The 19,995-nt window shown below is 42.3% G+C and overlaps 1 protein-coding gene across 1 annotated transcript in view; it reads left to right on the top strand.

Moving 5' to 3' along the window:
* The first annotated feature begins 774 nt into the window (after positions 1 to 774).
* Positions 775 to 19,995, top strand: part of LOC124254744 — a 40,040-nt gene continuing 20,819 nt past the window's right edge. The window contains exons 1-5 of the mRNA XM_046688588.1: positions 775 to 967; positions 10,721 to 10,840; positions 14,801 to 14,949; positions 16,195 to 16,271; positions 16,496 to 16,618. Of these exons, the coding sequence (XP_046544544.1) occupies positions 10,770 to 10,840; positions 14,801 to 14,949; positions 16,195 to 16,271; positions 16,496 to 16,618 (420 nt within the window). The 5' untranslated portion in view covers positions 775 to 967; positions 10,721 to 10,769. The remainder of the gene's footprint in view (positions 968 to 10,720; positions 10,841 to 14,800; positions 14,950 to 16,194; positions 16,272 to 16,495; positions 16,619 to 19,995) is intronic.

Below are 19,995 nucleotides of genomic sequence, written 5' to 3'. Positions count from 1 at the left end.
CTCATGCCCACACGTCGGTTTAAATGTACACTAATGCAACTAAACCACGACCTTAAACCCCATTTCATCTCAGCTCAACCCACAACTCCATAATTACTTTGTCTTTAAACCATTTTTTATCACGGGACGGTGTTTATTATTTGAGTTATCGCACGAGTCACTATTTGATTAAATCCACGCTCAGTATAATCATGCTGTATTTACACATCACAACGTGCGCTGAAAGCTTCTTTATATTCGTATAAGAGCCATTTTAATCTGTAAAGGATAAATGAAAATGCCAGCCCGAAGAACTATCATTTGCAGAATTACTGCTGCTTCAAGCCTATAGAAATGACTCGTTCCTATTTGGCTTATGACATCCTAATCATGAAATACAACCCAATGGAATTGAAACTCTCAATCTCTGTCTCTTTAAGCAAACAATGGCATTTCTAAACATAATAAATGGGATTTACACATTCCAAACTTGCTCTCCTGAATTCCGAAATCTATTCATCGCCTGCACCTCCGCTAAAACATCCATCCAATATATCATTTAGTTCTTAATCAGATCTCGCCAGTGTAACATCCCACCAGTCGATATAAGCATGCGAGGGACCTGCTGACAAAATAACCCATTACCAGCTCATCCAGAGCCCAACACATGCCGAAAGTCTTCAAAACTCAATCACCGAGATCGAATTTCCCTGATCGATCCGACCCGTGTTCTTTTTCCCATTGCGTGGGACTCCAAGCAGGTGCTTTGGTTGCTATGGAAACGTAGAACGTTGATGCGGGTGTTGAATCATTTAAAGCTCTCAATGTGAAGGTGAGTCGGGATGTATGTTCAGTGGTGACACAAGAAATCGTCCCGTTTGTTGTCGGAATAACAGGATAGACCCTTCGTTACTACCACCTTGACTGAAGACATGGTACAGTGGCTCAATGGACGGAAGCAGCCTGCGCTAAAATGTAATAACTAAAGGTAAGAAAGGACGCGATTATCACTAAGACATGTATAGTGACGGTAATATATAACGCCCCTTCAAGATCCGGGTTAGAATTTGTCGTCATCAACCCATGCTTGTCGTTTGTGGGGAGAACTGGTATCGTGTGGTATTTGTTGGATGCACTTAATCCCAATTGCGTGGATCGATGCTCTAGATGTCAATCACTGGCTTGTCCTGTCCAGATTTAGTTATTTACAGATAGATCGAAGTGACAGTGTGTAACGTATGTATGGTGTATGTACATGTTTACAGCCGTATTGAGTGACTGAGTTTAGTTTTACGCCGCTTTTAGCAATATTCCAGCAATATCACGGCGGGGGACACAAGAAATGAGCTTCACGCATTGTATCCATGTGGGGAATCGAACCCGGGTCATCGGCGCGACGAGCGAACGCTTCAACCATTAGGCTACCCAACCGCACCCGTGTTGATGAGCCAGCATGATCTATACACATGGGCATTAATCAGGTACCACTAACCATTCCATATTATAAGTAAATTAAATGTTGTATATGCCTTAAAAACCCAATTCCGCGTATTAATTAACATGGTGACTGCAACATATTGTAATCTGATTATAACAAAAACTAATCTGAATTGAAATTTGTTAGAAATTTACTTGCAATCTGAGAGGAATACACACAAAAACTTACATGCACATCAACAATAACGAAAAGGATGGTTACTATGACTATGTTGTGATTGTATGAACCAGCATACCAGTACCTGGTGTAGCCGCCCCTCGTTAGGAATCCTCCACCATTCATTGAGTACGATATTTCTGCAGATTTGGAACAGTAGATCTCTAGCGTGACCGTGGCGTTCAAGAAAGTCATAGAGATGTTCGAAGGGGTTCAGATTAGGGCTCCTCGGTAATGTTTCGATGGTGTTATTCTGCTAATGGGCGATGACGTCACGAGATCAGTGAGGTGTAGCGTTGTTATCCATGAGTGTCAGACGACTGGCTAGAGGATGGTTATCAACATGTGGCACGACGGCAGTATCTGGTATTTTGTTGATACCGTTGACTACTGAGTGTCCCAGGTAGTGTAATGAGATCCAACTTGCAGGCATACGAAATGCTAACCCACACCGTCACTAAACCACCCTCAAAGGTTTCAGCTGCATGGATCATCTCCTGGTGATGTGCCTTGTTACATTTCTATTCGCGACAAGGCTGACATTAACGTGTAGAAAACTTTCATCAGACCGATAAACCGTACGCCATGTCCTCCTGTTTTGTTGGACCCTGCGCCACATTTGACGGTCCTGAGTGTGTGTGTATGTATGTGACCAGCAGCCCTCTATGGTATTGTTGAGGACCCGGATTCCCACTCTCCCTGGCCGGTGTAAGATTGAAAACATACCCGCGTTGAAAAGGTACCCGGCGGGTAAGTTTTCAACATTGAATTATTACCCGGACTCACTTTTCAACGCCAGGGGTCTTTTTTCAACATTGAATAATCACCCGGCTGCTATTGAAAATTAACCCGGGTCACGTATTGTTTTCAACGCGGGTATGTTTTCAATCTTACACCGGCGCAGCTGTTGGTCATGGGTCATGTCATTGAGTCTTGCCAGATGAATAAGAACTCGGTCATGACGGCCACTGGTCCTCCTCGGTCTTCCAGGTCTTGTTCGATCCTTTACGTCACCGGTGGCCACTTGTGGTGGTGGTGGTAATTGTGGTGGTGGTGGTGGCGGTGGTTCCTCTTGTGGTGGTGGTGGTGATGGTGGTGTTCGTCCGTGTTGATTCCTGAAATGTCTGATCATGGCATCCCTTCTTGAAAAGGTCTGAGAGCACACGGGACACGTTGATAGTGTGCTTGGGTATGATCGCCTGTTCGGACCAACATGTCTTTGGATCCAGGTTGTGTGTAAAACCTATTTTACTCTCATGGTCGATAATTTATATCGCGTCCCTACTTTAGAAGAAAATGGGACAGATAAGGAGGTCGTATAGCAAACATACTGCTTCACTTACTTCGGTCGGTTTGATAAATCTATCCCTATTCATTTGTTTTGAATAATGGATGCCCAACTTCATCATTAATTAAGTACGGGTGGTATTAATTTTCCCTTCGCTGCTCAGACAGGATAGTCGTGAGTTTGAGGTCTAGATTTCCTGCTGTTAATTTTCTGTTTGAAGGGGGCAGGTAGCCTAATGGTTAAAGCGTCCGCTAGTCACGCTGAAGACCTGGTTTCGATTACCCATATGAAGCCCATTTCTTGTGCCCCCCGCCGTGATATTGCTGGAATATTGCTAAAGGCGTAAAACCATGCTCACTCACTCACTCACTCAATGTTTGAAGTAGAGGTGGAAACGCGTGGGTTAGTGGGTTACCCAAAGTGCTAAAGGTCTGTCGCCCATGAACATTGGACATTTTGTCATATGACAGGGGCTTGAGATCGGCGATCGCAGGATCGAATCCCAAACTAATCCTGATTACGATCCCCGGTTTCCACGACACTGAAAGTAGTAGGTTTCTGCTAAATTCAGGCTTTTCACCCACATTACAGTGACTCCCTTGTCACACACACACAGGCACGCACGCACGCACGCACACACACACACACACGCACACGCACGCGCGCGCGCACACACACACACACACACACACACACACACACACACACTCTCCGTGATGTATCTGACATTCCGTTTAAAGCAGCGCAGCCTCGTGGTAATTGCAATGATCTATTATTCATACAATCTTAGCGCTAAGGGACCAAACATTACAACTTGGATTTCCAGGGCGGGACAGACTGTGATTTTGGTTCGTGTTTGATATCTTCCAACATCAACAGGTGCCGTCACTTGACCTTTAGATAAACATATCGAATAGTATTCCTTGGATACGCCAACAAAACCTTCTGTACAGGATCTCAGGTCACAGTCAGAGTCTGGTCACAATATATATCTATCCTATAGCTCCTGTTCTCTTATTACTAAAACGGGGGCTGGGTTTTGTTTTAAGAAATATCCCCCTTCCTACCATAACATAATATTTTTTTTAAATATGTAGTAGTGACATTTTTCATGTTCTTGATAAGTCATTTTGGTTTGTTTGTATAGAACTATTTTATAATTATTGGATATTAAATGGTGTTATAGTGTTTTATTGTTTACAAGTAAATTAAAAATATTATTTAAGTCATAAAAAAGGTCACTAAAATATTGAAGGTTGGTGGCAGTATTCTAAACTTTCTGGTTTTAAGCATCTTTCAATCATATCGGGCACCACCAACAGCTCTGGCAGATTGTCGATGCTTGTCGGAAGAGGTGTCAATCATGGTTGATGTCACAGCATCCTAATTGCCAAGAATGATGCTAAGGGTGTCAATATGTGGTGTGTCTGGTCCAGACTCGGTTTATATATAGACCGCTGACATATACATGTGTACCTGTAATGTTGTTGACACACGCACGCACTCACACGCACATTTTCCAATTTTCTGGCAATTTCATTCAACACAGACCTCGATGTCATGGACAAACATTTAGAAAAAAATGATTAATTTTTTATGTCATAGAATTATATTAAGCTGAAAAAATGTATGCACGGTTCTTGGGCAACGTAGGTTGTGTAATTCAAGAACATTTCCGTTCCGGTTTTTGTTCTGTCTCTCGGTTTGATGAATAATCCATATCAGTCTCAGAAAACAGAATTACAGAAAACAAATGTCGGGGCATGTTTCAAATCACAAGCGTTATGAATTATTTAATTAATATAGGTATTATTGATGAAAGCAACAGGCACACTGCCACGTGACGTCCCTGGGCCCCGTTTCACAAAGCTATCGTTGCGCTACGACTGCATGTCGTACTGTAGCATCGACTTATGACAATGCTTTGTAAAAGGGGCCTTGGTCTGTCTGATGCCTGATCGGGGGTCGAAACCTCCCAGATTTGTCTGGAAAATGATGGTTCCTGGACGGTCTCAACCGTCTCGTGGTCAGTACCTTTGAGGTCCCTGGGTAATAATATGAATGTGTATGTCGTCATGATAGAAAAAACATACGGCTTATAAGTAATCTAAAAAAATCCTACAATGTGAAGCCTTTTCAGGTATCCTCACCGTGATATTACATAAATTAATGGGGGCGGTGGGGTAGCCTAGTGGTTAAAGCGTTCGCTCGTCAAGAAAGACCCGGGTTCCATTCCCCACATGGGTACAATGTGTGAAGTCCATTTGTGATGTCCCCCGTCGTGATATTGCTGAAATATTGCTGAAAGTGGCGTAAAATTAAACTCACTCACATAAAGGAGCGTAAAGCTAAACTCACTCTGGGAAAAGTCATAAATAACACAAGACATTTCTTCTGTGCATCCTGTTCATGGTCAGATATATATTGAAAGCGATTTCGAGGAATAAAGGAATTTTCCGAGGTTACCCAAAAAACAAAAACAGTACTGTTGGCTTGGTGGTTGGCAATAGAATGGCGGGGCTTGTGTTGCCATATATTGCACAACAATACTGTCACTAGGGGCGTTCCATGCTAAGATTTCGGTGATTTGTATCAACGGAATTAATCGTATTTCTAGCAGCCAGAATTGACTACATTCAACCTGACATAACCTGAGATAGCCAAGGATAGCCAAGGAAAGTATCCGGAATAAAACGAATATATTGGAATCTTAGATATAAAAAAACAAAATGGCAGCCAGGAGAAGGCGCAACACAACCGCCATGTGTATTGGTAAACACACTATGGGAGGTTAACCAGTGTAACATCGCGTGACAAAGGCTGCCATTACACCTTTTCTTATTAACGCTTGTAAAAAAACACAGAATTAAGCGTATGACATCAAACAGATGTAAATCCTTTTCAAAAAGTTGCATTATTGATCGAAAGATAAATTTACCGACGATATTCATTAAATGTTTTATTCATGATTGAACGAATGCATGAAACGGAAGTGAGTATAATTGGGCAAAGATAACTCGGGTCATACTTTAATTCGTCATCACGTGTCCACCTGGGTCGTTCAGTGTTTTGTAGTCGAACGTAAGAACTGATTTCGTATAGCTGTCTACCGTTATTAGTGTTAATGATAAAAGCCTTTAGATTTATAAGGGTTAACTTCGACACAGTCGGATTTACTGTTATACCTAAAAACAACAAATATTGAAGCCAGTACTCAGTAACTTTAAAATTGAAATAAGAGTCACAAAATAGATATAAATAAACAAATAAATAAATGCATGGATGAATGAATGAATGAGTGAACAAACGAACCAACGAACGAACGAATAAACAAAAATTAAAAGATTTCCATAGAAATTTTTAATTTCTTCTCGAGCCAGAGTCCGTTGTATGTTTGATGTTTGTGTTTAGAAGTCACTATCAAATAGTGAATACAACACAGGGACATGTGAAACAAGTCACAACAGGGTCTTGTATTGGGCGTATGTATACTGTAAGGGGTATAGGTCTTACCTACCCCAACCAGTTAACTGAAGTGCTTGTTGTTGCATGTACAATCAATACCTACCTACCGAATCAAGGAGAGAGTACTATCGACCTGACCTGATTGATTGATATCGGAAAGGGAAATACGCTGCGATACCATTCCTTGTGTGAACACGCAATGGAACATACGTTTACCTTGTTTAAAGGTGGGTCACATCGATTGAGTTATTCCTCACTATACAATGGCTAATAGTGGTTCGAACAAGCAACTGTGGGTAATGCCTCGATAAGAACGTCACCTAACAACACAATTAACTCTTGTACGGCATCGTCCCGGAACTGTGCTCCAAGTAATTGTGTCTGAGCCCTGCCTCAAGGCATGGCCTAGTAAAGACTTAAATAAGTCCTGTTTTAATTATCTGTATAAACTCTACATGTACCCAATGAACTTACTTTTTGCACGCTTTTTTACACCTGAGGTTCACACACCTGATACTGAAAATTGAAGAACGGTTATTCTCTAGCCTCTGAATGCAGGGGAGTAGCTACCATTATGAAAAAAGCCTTACAAATGATTGCTGCTAAAAGGGCTAGGCAAGCCCTCAATGCTATTTAAATGTAAAGATTTGCAACCTAACGGGCTTACACGAAAAAAATAGGCTTGCTACGCGCCTGGGCCCTGTTCCTCCAAGCGATCGTAGCGCTACGACAGTCGTAAGTCTATGTTAAAGTATGGGAGTGGCGATCACCCTAGCGCTACGATCGCTTTGAGGAACGGGCCCCTGGAATGTTGTGGAAAGCACGTTAATTTCAACCTTAACTGCGCGTACGTCATGTCAAGGTTGACAGAAAATCAGCATCTCCGCGCCGTAGGTATGCTGGAGATTGGAATGGCCCAAAATGAAGTGGCGAGACATTTGGGTGAGATTTGTCTCGGACCGGCCGTCTACGCGTGACGTCACCTCAGCAAGACAACCACATTCGGCTGATTTATCTCAGGAATCGATTTCAGACTGCCAGTTTGACTGCTCGGACCATTCCTGGATTACGTCTAATCAGTTTCAGCACAGTACGGAACATCTGGTCCTGACGGCCTGCAATTCGTCCAGTTTTGCTCCAACGTCACCGACAGGCACGTCTTGCCTGGTGCAGACAGCATCTACAGTACAGGAGACAAGACGTAATTTCACGCTTCAGCAACATAATGCCCGTCCACATGTCGCTCGTGTTGTGACAGATTTCCTGAGACAGGAGAACGTCCGGGTACGCCCCTGGCCAGCTGTTTCTCCGGACCTGCCCTCTATGGAGCACGCTTGCGATGAAATGGACAAACGTATACGTCCAACCCAGAATCAGCCATTGGCGTTATCTGAATATGGAACATTTCCCAAGCTTTCTTCAGTCGCTTAGTGTCGTCTATGCGTCGCCGTTGCCAAGCCTGGACCAACGCCAATGGTGGACACACACGATACTGAATTTGTGAACTGACTTTGACACCACATCTCTTCAAGAACGTCTCACGATGTCCAGTGTCAAATCATACAGATTTCGATATTATCCTGTCAACAGTTAAACAGTGATTAAGGAAAACACCACAAATCATGATTTATCTTTTTGCACTAAAATGGCATAACATCAAATAATGCACAGTTACTGTATTCCACTGGTATACATATCACGACGGTCTGTCAGTATTCAGGTCTGTGTCGTGAAACCCGGTGGTTGATATCATGGACAACAATCCATGACGTCATCGGGGCAAACACTGTGACATTCAGGTCCTGTCAGGCCGACCAGCACACCAATCACGGGTTTGTCTGTGTGTTTAATGTTGAACGCTCACCAGTCCTCCACTCCATCGGGCTATGGTCACACGCCACAACCCGATCAATTGATATGTCACTTATGAAGATTGCGTTGAGTTGATTCTTGTAAGGGTACATGCGACAGTACATGAATGTCCTGGGAGAGTGATAAGGTCCTACCATGAATATCCGAGTTAATATTTCTCTTCAGTAATTCATGCTTGTCGTAAGAAGCGACTAAAGAAATCGGGTAGTCAGGCTCGCTGACTTGGTTAACACATGTCATCGGTTCCCCATTGCGCAGATCGATGCTGTTGGTCACTGGATTGTCTGGTCCAGACTCGATTATTTACAGACCGCCGCCATATAGCTGAAATATTGCTGAGTGCGGCGTAAAACTAACTCACTCACTCACACTCTCCAATAACCAAAATGGAGGCAAACGGTAACGGGTTAGCTTGGTTCTGCCTTTACATCTTACATCTAACAAGTTGTCGCAGCATACATTGAGTCGGGAATGCTCATGATGTTGATCACTAGATTGTCTTGTCCGGAATCGATTATCTAAAAGAACCGTCATATAGCTGAAATATTGCTGAAAGGGTGGCGTTAAACAATAACAAACAGTTAGGAGAAGCGGTTCTCGGATCTAGGCGTGTTACAGAGAAGCGGCGCATGCTCTAACTCAGGATCTTACTTAGGGATCTGCTAAACCGTTCCTTGGGATCTCAGAAGCACCTTATAACACAGGCTGATTTGGACCTATTCTTTACCATGGGGTCGGTGGTACAAAGCACTCTAAGTTCTAAAATGATCATAACTCATCTCCTTAAACATAGGCTTACAATAGCCGAGGCGCTAAGATCGCTTCGTGCAACAGGGCCAAAGTGGGTCAACTCACACTGTATCGGACTCAGGTCATACCGTGTCCCGGATCCATGATACGGTGTGGCATTGATGTCCTTCATCTACTGCAAGCTCATCTCACAACCAATCGCATTATGTTGTGATGATGGAATCGGTCTTTATGGTACTCATTCCAGAACCCTTCCTCCAAGATAATATCTGTGCTCGATACAATGAGACTATAACGGCAGGGGCCCGCCAGTTATTATTCTGTTCCCGAAAACACTGGAAAGATTTCCTCTGGTTTTACAAACAACTATAAATGTTTTGTGCCAATGCCGGATGTTAAATGTGTTGTACGCCCAAGGAAATCGTTCGTCTCCTCCATTATAAAGAAATGTCTTGAAGAACTAACTGAAAACAATAAACGTCTAAAAGATAAATATCTGATCCCCATAATATACAAAGGTGGTGCCTTACCTGAATTCTCAAAGGCATTTTACATTCAGATATCTGTTGCAAACACATACCTCTTACATTTAAATTATATTAAACGCAAAGATCTGTTACATTCATGTATCTATTAAACTCTGAGATATGTTACTATAGAGATCTGTGGTAGTCAGATATCTCTTACATTCACATACCAAATACACTCAGAGATCTGTTACATTCTGCGATCTATGGTGTTCAGTCATATCTTACATTCAGATGTCTATTAAACTCAGTAATCTGTTACATTCTGAGATCTGTGGTGTTCAGGCATATCTTACATTCAGATGTCTATTAAACTCAGAGATCTGTTACATTCTGAGATCTGTGGTGTTCGGGAATATCTTACATTCAGATGTCTATTAAACTCAGAGATCTGTTACATTCTGAGATCTGTGGTGTTCAGGCATATCTTACATTCAGATGTCTATTAAACTCAGAGATCTGTTACATTCTGAGATCTGCGGTGTTCAGGCATATCTTACATTCAGATGTCTATTAAACTCAGAAATCTGTTACATTCAGACATCTAAAACTAAAAAAATATGTTACATTCACACTTTTAATGCCTCCGTATTGTCATTTCATAGGTGTACACTGTGAACCATTTGCCTCTTCTACTGAAATTACATTTTCAACTGCAGAAATGTATGCAGTGTTCATCTGACCTGTCATCAACACTCCGAGCTACGGGTGACCAAGTTGCGTGAGGCACACATTTCACACTGAATTGCGTGTGTCAGACGTGCCAGAAGTCACCAGAATAGCCGGAATCGTCCTGATATTGTTCCCAACACTGGCACCACAATATCCATGCTCGCGGGTTTGGAACCGTCTGGAACCTCCATTCCAAACCCGACACTGAGTCCCCTCTCATGGGTTGTCTGACCTTTGGTGTTGCAATGTAGGTTGACCTGACACTATCTTTCAATCCAATCACACTCGCTTTTCAAACACACTGTCCCATAAAATTCACTCTCCTTGTAGGTCTCAAACCATCACCCACAAATTAAGCAGCGAACGAGTAGACGATCGATTTCACGATAAATCCGTGCTCGGGAGTAAACAAAGCAGATACACCTCAAAACACCATTCTCCAGCCCCAACCTGCACGCGATATTGACGATGGCTGCCTGCAATTGCTAGCACCTGTTCTCTTTACATACTCAGCCTCCGGCAGCTGATAAGATCTGGTCGTTGAGGGGGACTTTGAGACAACATGGAGGAATGTAGCGAAGCCAGTCTATATTCCAACGAAGATGAAGTGAATTGTCCCGGACCTTTGTTTAGGTACGTCATTTTTATCATTAAATTTCAAAGATTTCCGTATTTGTATATATCATATGCTCTTTATCGTGTCAAACAGATATTGTTTCAAAAGATTATGAATTGTCGCAGCTGCATGTGATTGTTTTGTGTTTCTTACGACATATCTAAACAGATAATCGTGCCTGACACATCAGATTGGAGAACCATTGTATTCACGTACTTGATCAAACCGTTTTCAAACAAAAATACGATTTTAATATTTCTGTTGTTATACATACATGTTGACACAATGAAGACAGATTGATGGCGCCATTGTTTAATCATTTATTCATGTTTTGTTGTTTTGTTCCGGCTTTTTTTGTATTGTCTTACCAGTTATCAATATCATTCCCGGGAGCACAGGTTGACGAGTGGTTTCAGACATCGTAATTCCCTCTGCGGAAATGCGTCCTTTGGGATCGCCAGAAACCTATTATTGTGGGTTTGAATCCCGGGTTATTTTTAAAGGTATGTCAGCACCATATCCATGCTCATCGGTTTCATCAAAGTAGGTTTGTTTGTTTGTTGTTTAACGTCGCACTCAGCAATATTCCAGCTATATGGCGACGGTCTGTAAATAATCAAGTCTGGACCAGACAATCCAGTGATCAGCATCATGAGCATCTATCTACACAACTGGAAACCGATGACATGTGTCAACCAGGTCAGTGAGCCTGACCACCCGATCCCGTTAGTCGCCTCTTACGACAAGCATGGGTTGGTGAAGACCAATTCTAACCCGGATCTTCTCGAGTCTGAGACACAGGTTATCCTCCCTTGCATGGTTTGGTTTTACTCTAACAGACTCAGGTTCCATATATTATTATTGTTGAAACAGAAATACCGGTAGATATCTTGACATTCAAACAGTGGCTGACCAAAAGGATGTTGAACATAGGCAGTGAATGCATTTGGAACACACCAGTGACGAGGAAGAAAGGATACCTCGTATTCTGACGTTAAGAGATGGTAGTGTTTGTTACCCTGCCTGGCGGCTCGGGGATTTATCAAGAACTGGTCGGTTGAGCGTCATTATACTGTGTCTGAGTTGGGTAGCGGTGTTCTTGGTAAGCTACGGCGTAGTTATTCAGATGAACATTTGGCATTAGTTCCGGGTAATACAAACAAATGAGATAGTACCAGCTGGCACACTATCGCGCACACACGCACGCAATCACACATATCCTTCTTGTCTTCTCGTGATTGCTATACACATTCTCAATACGACACCAAGGAGAGTATCAATGCTTCTTAGCCATATACAAAGGCATTTTGGATACTCTCATGGATGTCTGCAATGGTGCGGTTTTGTTTCCTTTTATCATTGTTTCGTTTCAAATTCAGCCACTGCGGCAGTCTGGATCGATTAAGATCCAGCCTCACTTGAAACACACTGATAATGCCGTACCACAGGACCTAGGGAGACTGTTTGATTACATAGTTGTTGATGTGCTCAGACTCCCGGCAGGGTCATTCCGCCACATGTCGTGGAGTAACGCCTGTCGGTCCGCCATAACCAACCAATATTAACCCGAGAAGTTACTTGGGAAGTACGTTCAAGCTCTTTATGCTCGACATGCGAACTTTCATCCGCGTGTTTTATATCCAAAACAGAATGTGGATATATTCTCAACACTCAAGGATTTTCTCAAAAGCGGCATAAAATAAGATCCTGTCGTAAGTGTGTGCGAGGCTGGACTTAATGGGTTTTGTTGTTAATGTTTTGCCATTTAGGGAAATGCACTTTTATGCTTTTGTTGATTTATTATAATTAAATTTTCGATAGGTTTGAAAAAAGCGAGGTTCGGGGAATAGGGAATTAAAGAAACTGAGTTACTTTCCTTCCGTTACAGACTAGTCACAATATGGCTGAATGATTGCCAACCTGACCTTAAATTTCACCTCACTCGCCCGATACAAACACAGCTCTGGGGTGATTCGTCCTGATCAGTTGATTTTTCAAAATTGACTTTTGACAGAATTAAATTATAGTATGTTAAATAATTTATTCTCATTGATAGCGACAGTAAATGATTTGTCAAAATGGCTTCCACGCAGAGCTTGGTTGAGATCAAGTGGCATATCCTAGGAGAGGATGTTTAGCTGTACACGCGATACGGCTTATTTTTAACTTTTAACTGAAAATAAGATATCAACCATATGTTTTGTGATAGTATATATTAAACATTTATCTATTCATGTGGATATGTTTAATATAAAAATCGAGAGTTCGTGTAAAAGCCACGGCAAGATGTTTGATATTTCTCCAACTTGGGTAATGTTTAGGTTCATAGGTTATGTCCCCGTGTCTCTAACAACCCCAGACACTGTGATGGTGAGACCGTAAAGCAGGTGCTTGTTGCTGTTATGGGAATCCATTAAGTCCCATGTGGTTCGTGTTATTAAGGAAGCTCCATGTGAAGTAGATAATGTACCAGATAAACCCCTTGCCATTACAGATCTGTGTAAACAAAACCAAATGCATCTGAGGCAGGTCACAATCCTGTGGAATTGCATCAAGAGAATAATTCACTTACAATGCGTGTGAATGACATTGGAATTTGGGAGTGTATGTGTGTGTGTGTGTGTGTGTGAGAGAGAGAGAGAGAGAGAGAGAGAGAGAGAGAGAGAGAGAGAGAGAGAGAGAGAGAGAGAGAGAGAGAGAGAGAGAGAGAGAGAGAGAGAGAGAGAGAGAGAGAGAGAGATCTTTCACCAGTGCTAAGATCAATTCAACAGAGTTAGAAATCAAAGACATATCTGAAAAACCATATTCCAGGCCCCGTCAGGTACGGTGCAAAGAAATAAAAACGACCTGATACGGGGTACCAAGCTGTTTGGCGAGATTGGCAACACCTTTCCAGTCGTGAATTGGCCCTTAATGTCACGCAGTATACAATCAGTCAGATAATTGATTCCTCATTTCTCAGCTGGTTAAGTACATAAAAACTAGCTCAAGCAGGATCAGTATACACAGTGTGCAAGGAAACCTGGAAAAACTCAATCGTTTAGAGGGTGGATGGGTGAGGGATTGTAGTCTGATCGATCAGACTGTCCAACTCTGTTGCCTACAATAAGACTTGGGAAGAAGAGGGGACTTTCTGGACACTGTCCGGAACAGATGGGTATCGGGGTCATCTTGGTGTGGTAAAGCAGTAGGGACAATTCCAGGTTACGTACACGACATCACAATGGGTCCAATAACATGATCCGACATTTGTCACAGTACGGCGCCTTGAAAGGAGAGTTGTTGTTCGGCTATTGATAACTGTTAGAATTTCTACCGTGTTGCCTTTTGCGTAATGGTGTTGCGTTTTATGCATCATTTAATGATTTTCTAAGTCCTTATATTCCATTCACAGTTAGTTTCAACTGAAGCTATTATACAAACATGGGAACAATCTGTTCGTGAATGTTCGTCCAAGTAAACATTTATCTGGTACATTAGTTTGTCGCATGGGGGTGAGACAAGGGTGTATGATTACTCCGTTCCTGTTTCATTTATTCATACGAGTAGTGAATGTTCAATGTTCATCTTTATCACGTCAGACATCTGATCATCTCCAGCAAGTACTTACAAAGGGAAGAGTCTTTTACCATGTGATCATGATGGTGACTAAGTAGTGTCAGCTAGTGCTTGAACGTAATTAATTATTAACCCTGTCTACGACTTTTTCTTTATAGTAATTTTTTCAGAGTGAGTGGATGAGTTGAGTTTTACGCCGCACTCAACAATATTCCAGCTATATGGCGGCAGTCTGTAAATAATTGAGTCTGGACCAGACAATCCAGAGATCAACAGCATGAGCATCGATCTGTTGGGAACCGATGCCAATGTTCAACCAAGCCAGCGAGCCTGACCACCCGATCCCGTCAGTCGCCTCTTACGACAAGCATGGGTTACTGAAGGTTCATTCTAACCCGGACCTTTACGGGTATTTTCAGAGTGAAGATGTTCGTAATGGGCGATGTTGGCTGCGGTAAGACAAGTCTGGTTCAGTCCCTCATCGGCCCCACCCCCAAACTGAACGACAACCCCACGGACGGCGTCAAGGTGGAGCTATGGTACCCCTTCAAGACATCCAAACATAATGGTACGTACATGATGGAGATACAGTTTACAGTCAATATTGCACTTGGGTTTATACTAGAGATGGGTATTGCAGAGAATTTTCATATTTCGATATATTGCAATGCGAAAGCATGTATTGCAATATGTATTGCAATATATTGCATGAAGTATTTTTAAACAAAAAACTACTTATAATCGAGTTAATTCTTGATTTATAGAGCAAAAACACAACAAAATCACTAGGCTTGATTAAGCTTTAATAACAAATTTTAATCATGATAAAATAAAAATGTGAATAATATTTGGCACAAAGAGATTTCCGAGTGTTACGAAGTTTTCCGAATGCATGTCAAAATACCGGTTTCGATCAGCGTATCGCAATACGTATCGTTTTCATGTCTGAACCGGTAAATACCGGTAAACCGGTTATATGGCGCAGGCCTAGTTTATACCTTTCAAAAGTTTAGTGGAAGCGTTACTAAATATGTTCAATCTTTGGTGGGGTAGCGTAAGTCGGAATGAGTGATGACATGCGATGTTTTGGATAGCAACTTCTTTGTTTACAATGTACACTGTAGATTCCAGGTCCCCAGCGCCCAATGCTTCTCGTACTAGGCGACAAGATGGATCGGTTAGTGAGGTATGGTGACTTGGTTGATTGTGTGGCCACGTGTCCCGACGGGGTGCATCGTTGCTCTCAATATCAGTCACGGGATTGTCTGGTCAAGATCTAATTATTTATAGGTCACTGTAATTTAGAATAACTCTAAGTGCGACGTGACACTATAAAGAAGCTATTTACACTGTCACGATGTATATCCTTGTATTGTAGTTTTGTCATGGATGTGAGATGAAAGTATGTTTAACACATTACCGTCATATCTCAGCTTGTACAGGATAAGTACACACATTTAAAACGTCATAGCAGGGGAAACAAATGCATTGTCTTTAATACACCTGGTTTTTATTAAAGATTTTTTTCTAAATGTCATTAAAAAAAAAAAAATTATTTCATTTTTTAAAATATTTTTTTTATTAAAGATGTTGCGTGGTACTAGATCCAATTTACACAACATCGGTGAAACACAACGAATATGACCCGATCATGTAAACCGCTGCCCAGGACTTGGGCTGGTACAGTGTGCGCCGAGGACAAGAACCTGTACAATACATTCCTGGGCCTCACACACAGTGCCCGTGTGGGGAATCGAGCCCAGGGTTTCTTTGTTGTCAAAGCTCACATCGACTCATGTTTAAATGTTTCCAGAAAGCTTGTTAGACAGGAAGCTGAGCGGGGAAGAGCATCACCTCATTATAGAGATCTGGGATATGACAGGGAGACAGGTGCGTCTGTGTATCTGTGTCTTGTGACTGCTATAATCGTGAACCCGACGTTAAACCCCATTTCACAGCTGATATTTACATTTTGTTTATCGTATGCAAATTCATTTATGGCTCTTATAATGTAATACACCGAAAGTCGTCCCAGCGGCCGGAGTCAGTGTTTCTACAAACGTCAATGTAGCCAGTGTTGTACATGACTCTGACGACCGTATACCGTGCTGCAGGTGTGTCAACACGCCCACCAGATGTACCTGACCCGGGAGTCTATCTTCCTCCTCCTCTACAACAGGGTGGACCACACCAGCTGCGACAGTGTCCTCCCCATCTACACCAGCATCCAGGAGGCCGTGAGTTATTTCATTATCTGCTGCTGCTGCTACTGCTACTGCTACTGCTACTGCTACTGCTACTGCTACTGCTACTGCTACTACTACTGCTAAGGCATCCAGTCAAGTCAAAACTTTGATTACACAACAGTCTCGTTTCCTGTTGACTGGGTTCCGTCCTATTGCGCAACTTAGTACAATAACCAGTCCAGAATTTTGAGACCAATTCATTTAACTCGATACATAATTATTAATCAGTATTATTTGATACATCTAAGCACTTGTATATTGAATCACTACGCTCCTAATCCTTGCAAACACGTCGTGCAGCATGCTCTGTCGTACAGCGAGCTCTGACAAAAGGAAACCTGGAAATCGTGGAAATCTCAAACGAGGCTCTCCCGCTAGAAAAGTTTGGCTGTCTGGTACGGACTTGATATTATATCAATCACATTGTACGTTATTGAACTACATTGAATAACCGCAAAAAAACACATAACAGGTGTAACCAGTGAGTCAGATTCTTGGTGAATCATTGTACGACCTCATCAAACAGGGGCAGTCTGTGACGCCTTAGTTAAGCTCATGCTGCCTACACCTCGCCATAAAATATAGAAATACGATGTTATTAAATCTTAAAATTAAAATTCATTTGTAAATACCATTTCTTATGAAACAAGAAATTGGAATTCAGTTTAACCATAGTTGTTTGTTATATCTATTTTCACTTTCACATGAGAAAATTCGGATCGGCTGAAAAGTAGGTCATTGTCTGAATAGGTTAATGACACTCATGTTTCGGTTTGCTATTACTGCTACTACTACTACTACTACTACTACTACTACTACTACTACATCTACTGCTACTACTACTACTGTTAAGGCATCCAGTACTACTACTGCTACTACTACTACTACTACGTCTACCACTACGTTTACTGCTGAGGCATCCACTACTACTACTGCTACTACTACTACGTCGTCTACTACTACTACTACTGCTAAGGCATCCAGTACTACTACTGCTACTACGTCTACTACTATGGCATTCACTACTACTACTATTGTTGCATGGAGATGCAAAGATACCTGGGCTTGCTAGAAACCTCTGCTGGTCAACCTAACCCTTGTGACGTATTTCGCTTATTATACTTTCGGTCCCTTGATTGTCCATTCGCTATAATTTACAGATGTAGCTTCATAGTGCGGTGTCAAAGCACTACTACTAGTGCTAGTAGTCCTCCTCCTACTACTACAACTACACTACTACTACATCTACCACTAATACCGACTGACAGAGCTGCATCATTCTCTTCCCACAGAGGTTACTCCTGTCATATCTTCCTACACAACCTCTGTTCTAATACGTCCCTTTCATGGTGTGAGCGTTCAAGACTCGTGATTGGAGGCAATCAGATTTAGTTGTGCAATCAGCGACGCTGTTTCAAAAGTGATCATTGGCAAGGCCTCGGTAATTTCCGTATGCTTCGAGAAAACTAAACCTCTTCCCCTGCGCGATGCGCAAACGTTTCTTCTAGACAGAACTCAGTCATGTTATGGCGGATCAGTGGCGTCTCCATCGCCCTCGTTGACAACGGACAAGCTAGCCATTACACGTCTTGTGTGTAACATCAACACAAGTCCCCGGCAGATGGGGGATATTTGTGGCCCCACATTTGCTTGTGTTAGTCAAGTTGAATCTAAGTCGATGTAACACGTGTTCTGTTTGGATAGAAAGAGGGGAGATAATTCGTGTTGCGATCTTTTGCCGCTAGGGGATTTTACGAGAACCGGGAAATGTGGCCGTATTAGAACAGAGGTTACGTAGGAAGATATGAGAAGTAACCTCTGTGGGAAGAGAATGGAGCTGTATATGTGTTGACCCACTCTGGAGACAATTTAACCCGTGATTCCATGCAAGGAACAAAACACAGACAATATTACAGCCCAACAACAATCACAACAACGCGAACCCCTCGACTGCTGACCTACGACCCGTGAAGATCCATGTTAGAATTGATCTTCAGTAACCCATGCTTGTAGTAAGAGGCGACTAACGGGATCGGGTTTTCAGGCTCGCTGACTTGGTTGACACATGTCATTGGTTCCCTATTGCGTAGTTCGATGCTCATGCTGTTGATCACTGGATTGTCTGGTCCAGACTCGATTATTTACAGACTGCCGCTATACAGCTGCAATATTGCTGAGTGCGCCGTTAAACAACAAACAAACAAGCAAACAAACAAACCAACAAACTTGCTGACCTACCAGAGCGGTTGTCACTGACACGATCACCCAACAAACCCTCTCCGGATCACTCTGACAGTGATGCTGTTGATGTGTAATCTCAAACCGTGTTTAAGTAGTTCCGGGTTCTAATCCCTGATTTATCTGTGGTATAATGGTCTGCTCAGGCTGCTGAGACTGTATGTGCACGGAACATGAGCGGTAATGGTTTTGAAATGGCACATTACCAGGAGCCTTTACCGTTCCAGTAATGGAATTCACTTGTCTGTTCCGCTGATGGCATTGATTGAGAATGTGGTGGCTGTGATGGAACGGACCTCATTGTTTCAGCGGAATATATTGTAAAATGCTGAAATTGTGCAATAGTTTGAATTCTCAACGGTGTCTAAATGGTAATGCTTGAATTATGCAATAGTTTGAATTCTCAGCGCTGTCTAAATGGTAATTTCTCAAAGGACATTCAGGCACAGTTCTATACATTGACGGTTGACCTCAGACGGGGATATTTGTAACTTTCTCTGGTACGAAGTCAGAGTTGACTTTTGATTTCAACGAGTGATGGAGTGTGGTACATACCACGTTAGGCCATATTTCAACAATATCACAGTCGTGGTCAGTCTACACTGGTAAGAAGTCAGAGTTGACTTTTGATTTCAACGAGTGATGGAGTGTGGTACATACCACGTTAGGCATTATTTCAACAATAGCACAGTCGTGGTCAGCAGACACTGGTAAGCCAAGTTGTTCAGAGCCTTTGAGCGTTTGCCTTATCAACTGAACTGATGGAGTGTGGTTTGAACATACCACGTTAGCGCCACATTTTTCAACAATGCTATTACGTTGTGGTGGTCAGCAGAAACCGGCATCCCGTTTGCAGCCAATGTCTGTTAATCGAACCACTGGTGTCTGCCTGGACATAGCTTGACAGATGCAGTAACAGCACTTCATCAGTTACATCACGGGCCCGTTTCCCACTGATACATGTGGCAGATGGCCAGTGTTGTCGCTATTTTTAACAAAGGAATCAAACGAAGGTCTGTTTCAAGCCAGATAGAAATCGGCGAGTAGTTAGACAAATGAACGATCAGATCAAATCATACAAACGGCCATGTTTATTGTATTAAAACCGAATGGAGCATATCGATCTTGGT

Source organism: Haliotis rubra, unplaced genomic scaffold, assembly GCF_003918875.1.
Source record: "Haliotis rubra isolate DU_JTF1 unplaced genomic scaffold, ASM391887v1 Scf58, whole genome shotgun sequence".
Classification (NCBI taxonomy): domain Eukaryota; kingdom Metazoa; phylum Mollusca; class Gastropoda; order Lepetellida; family Haliotidae; genus Haliotis; species Haliotis rubra.
This window is presented reverse-complemented; position numbering and strand designations above follow the sequence as displayed.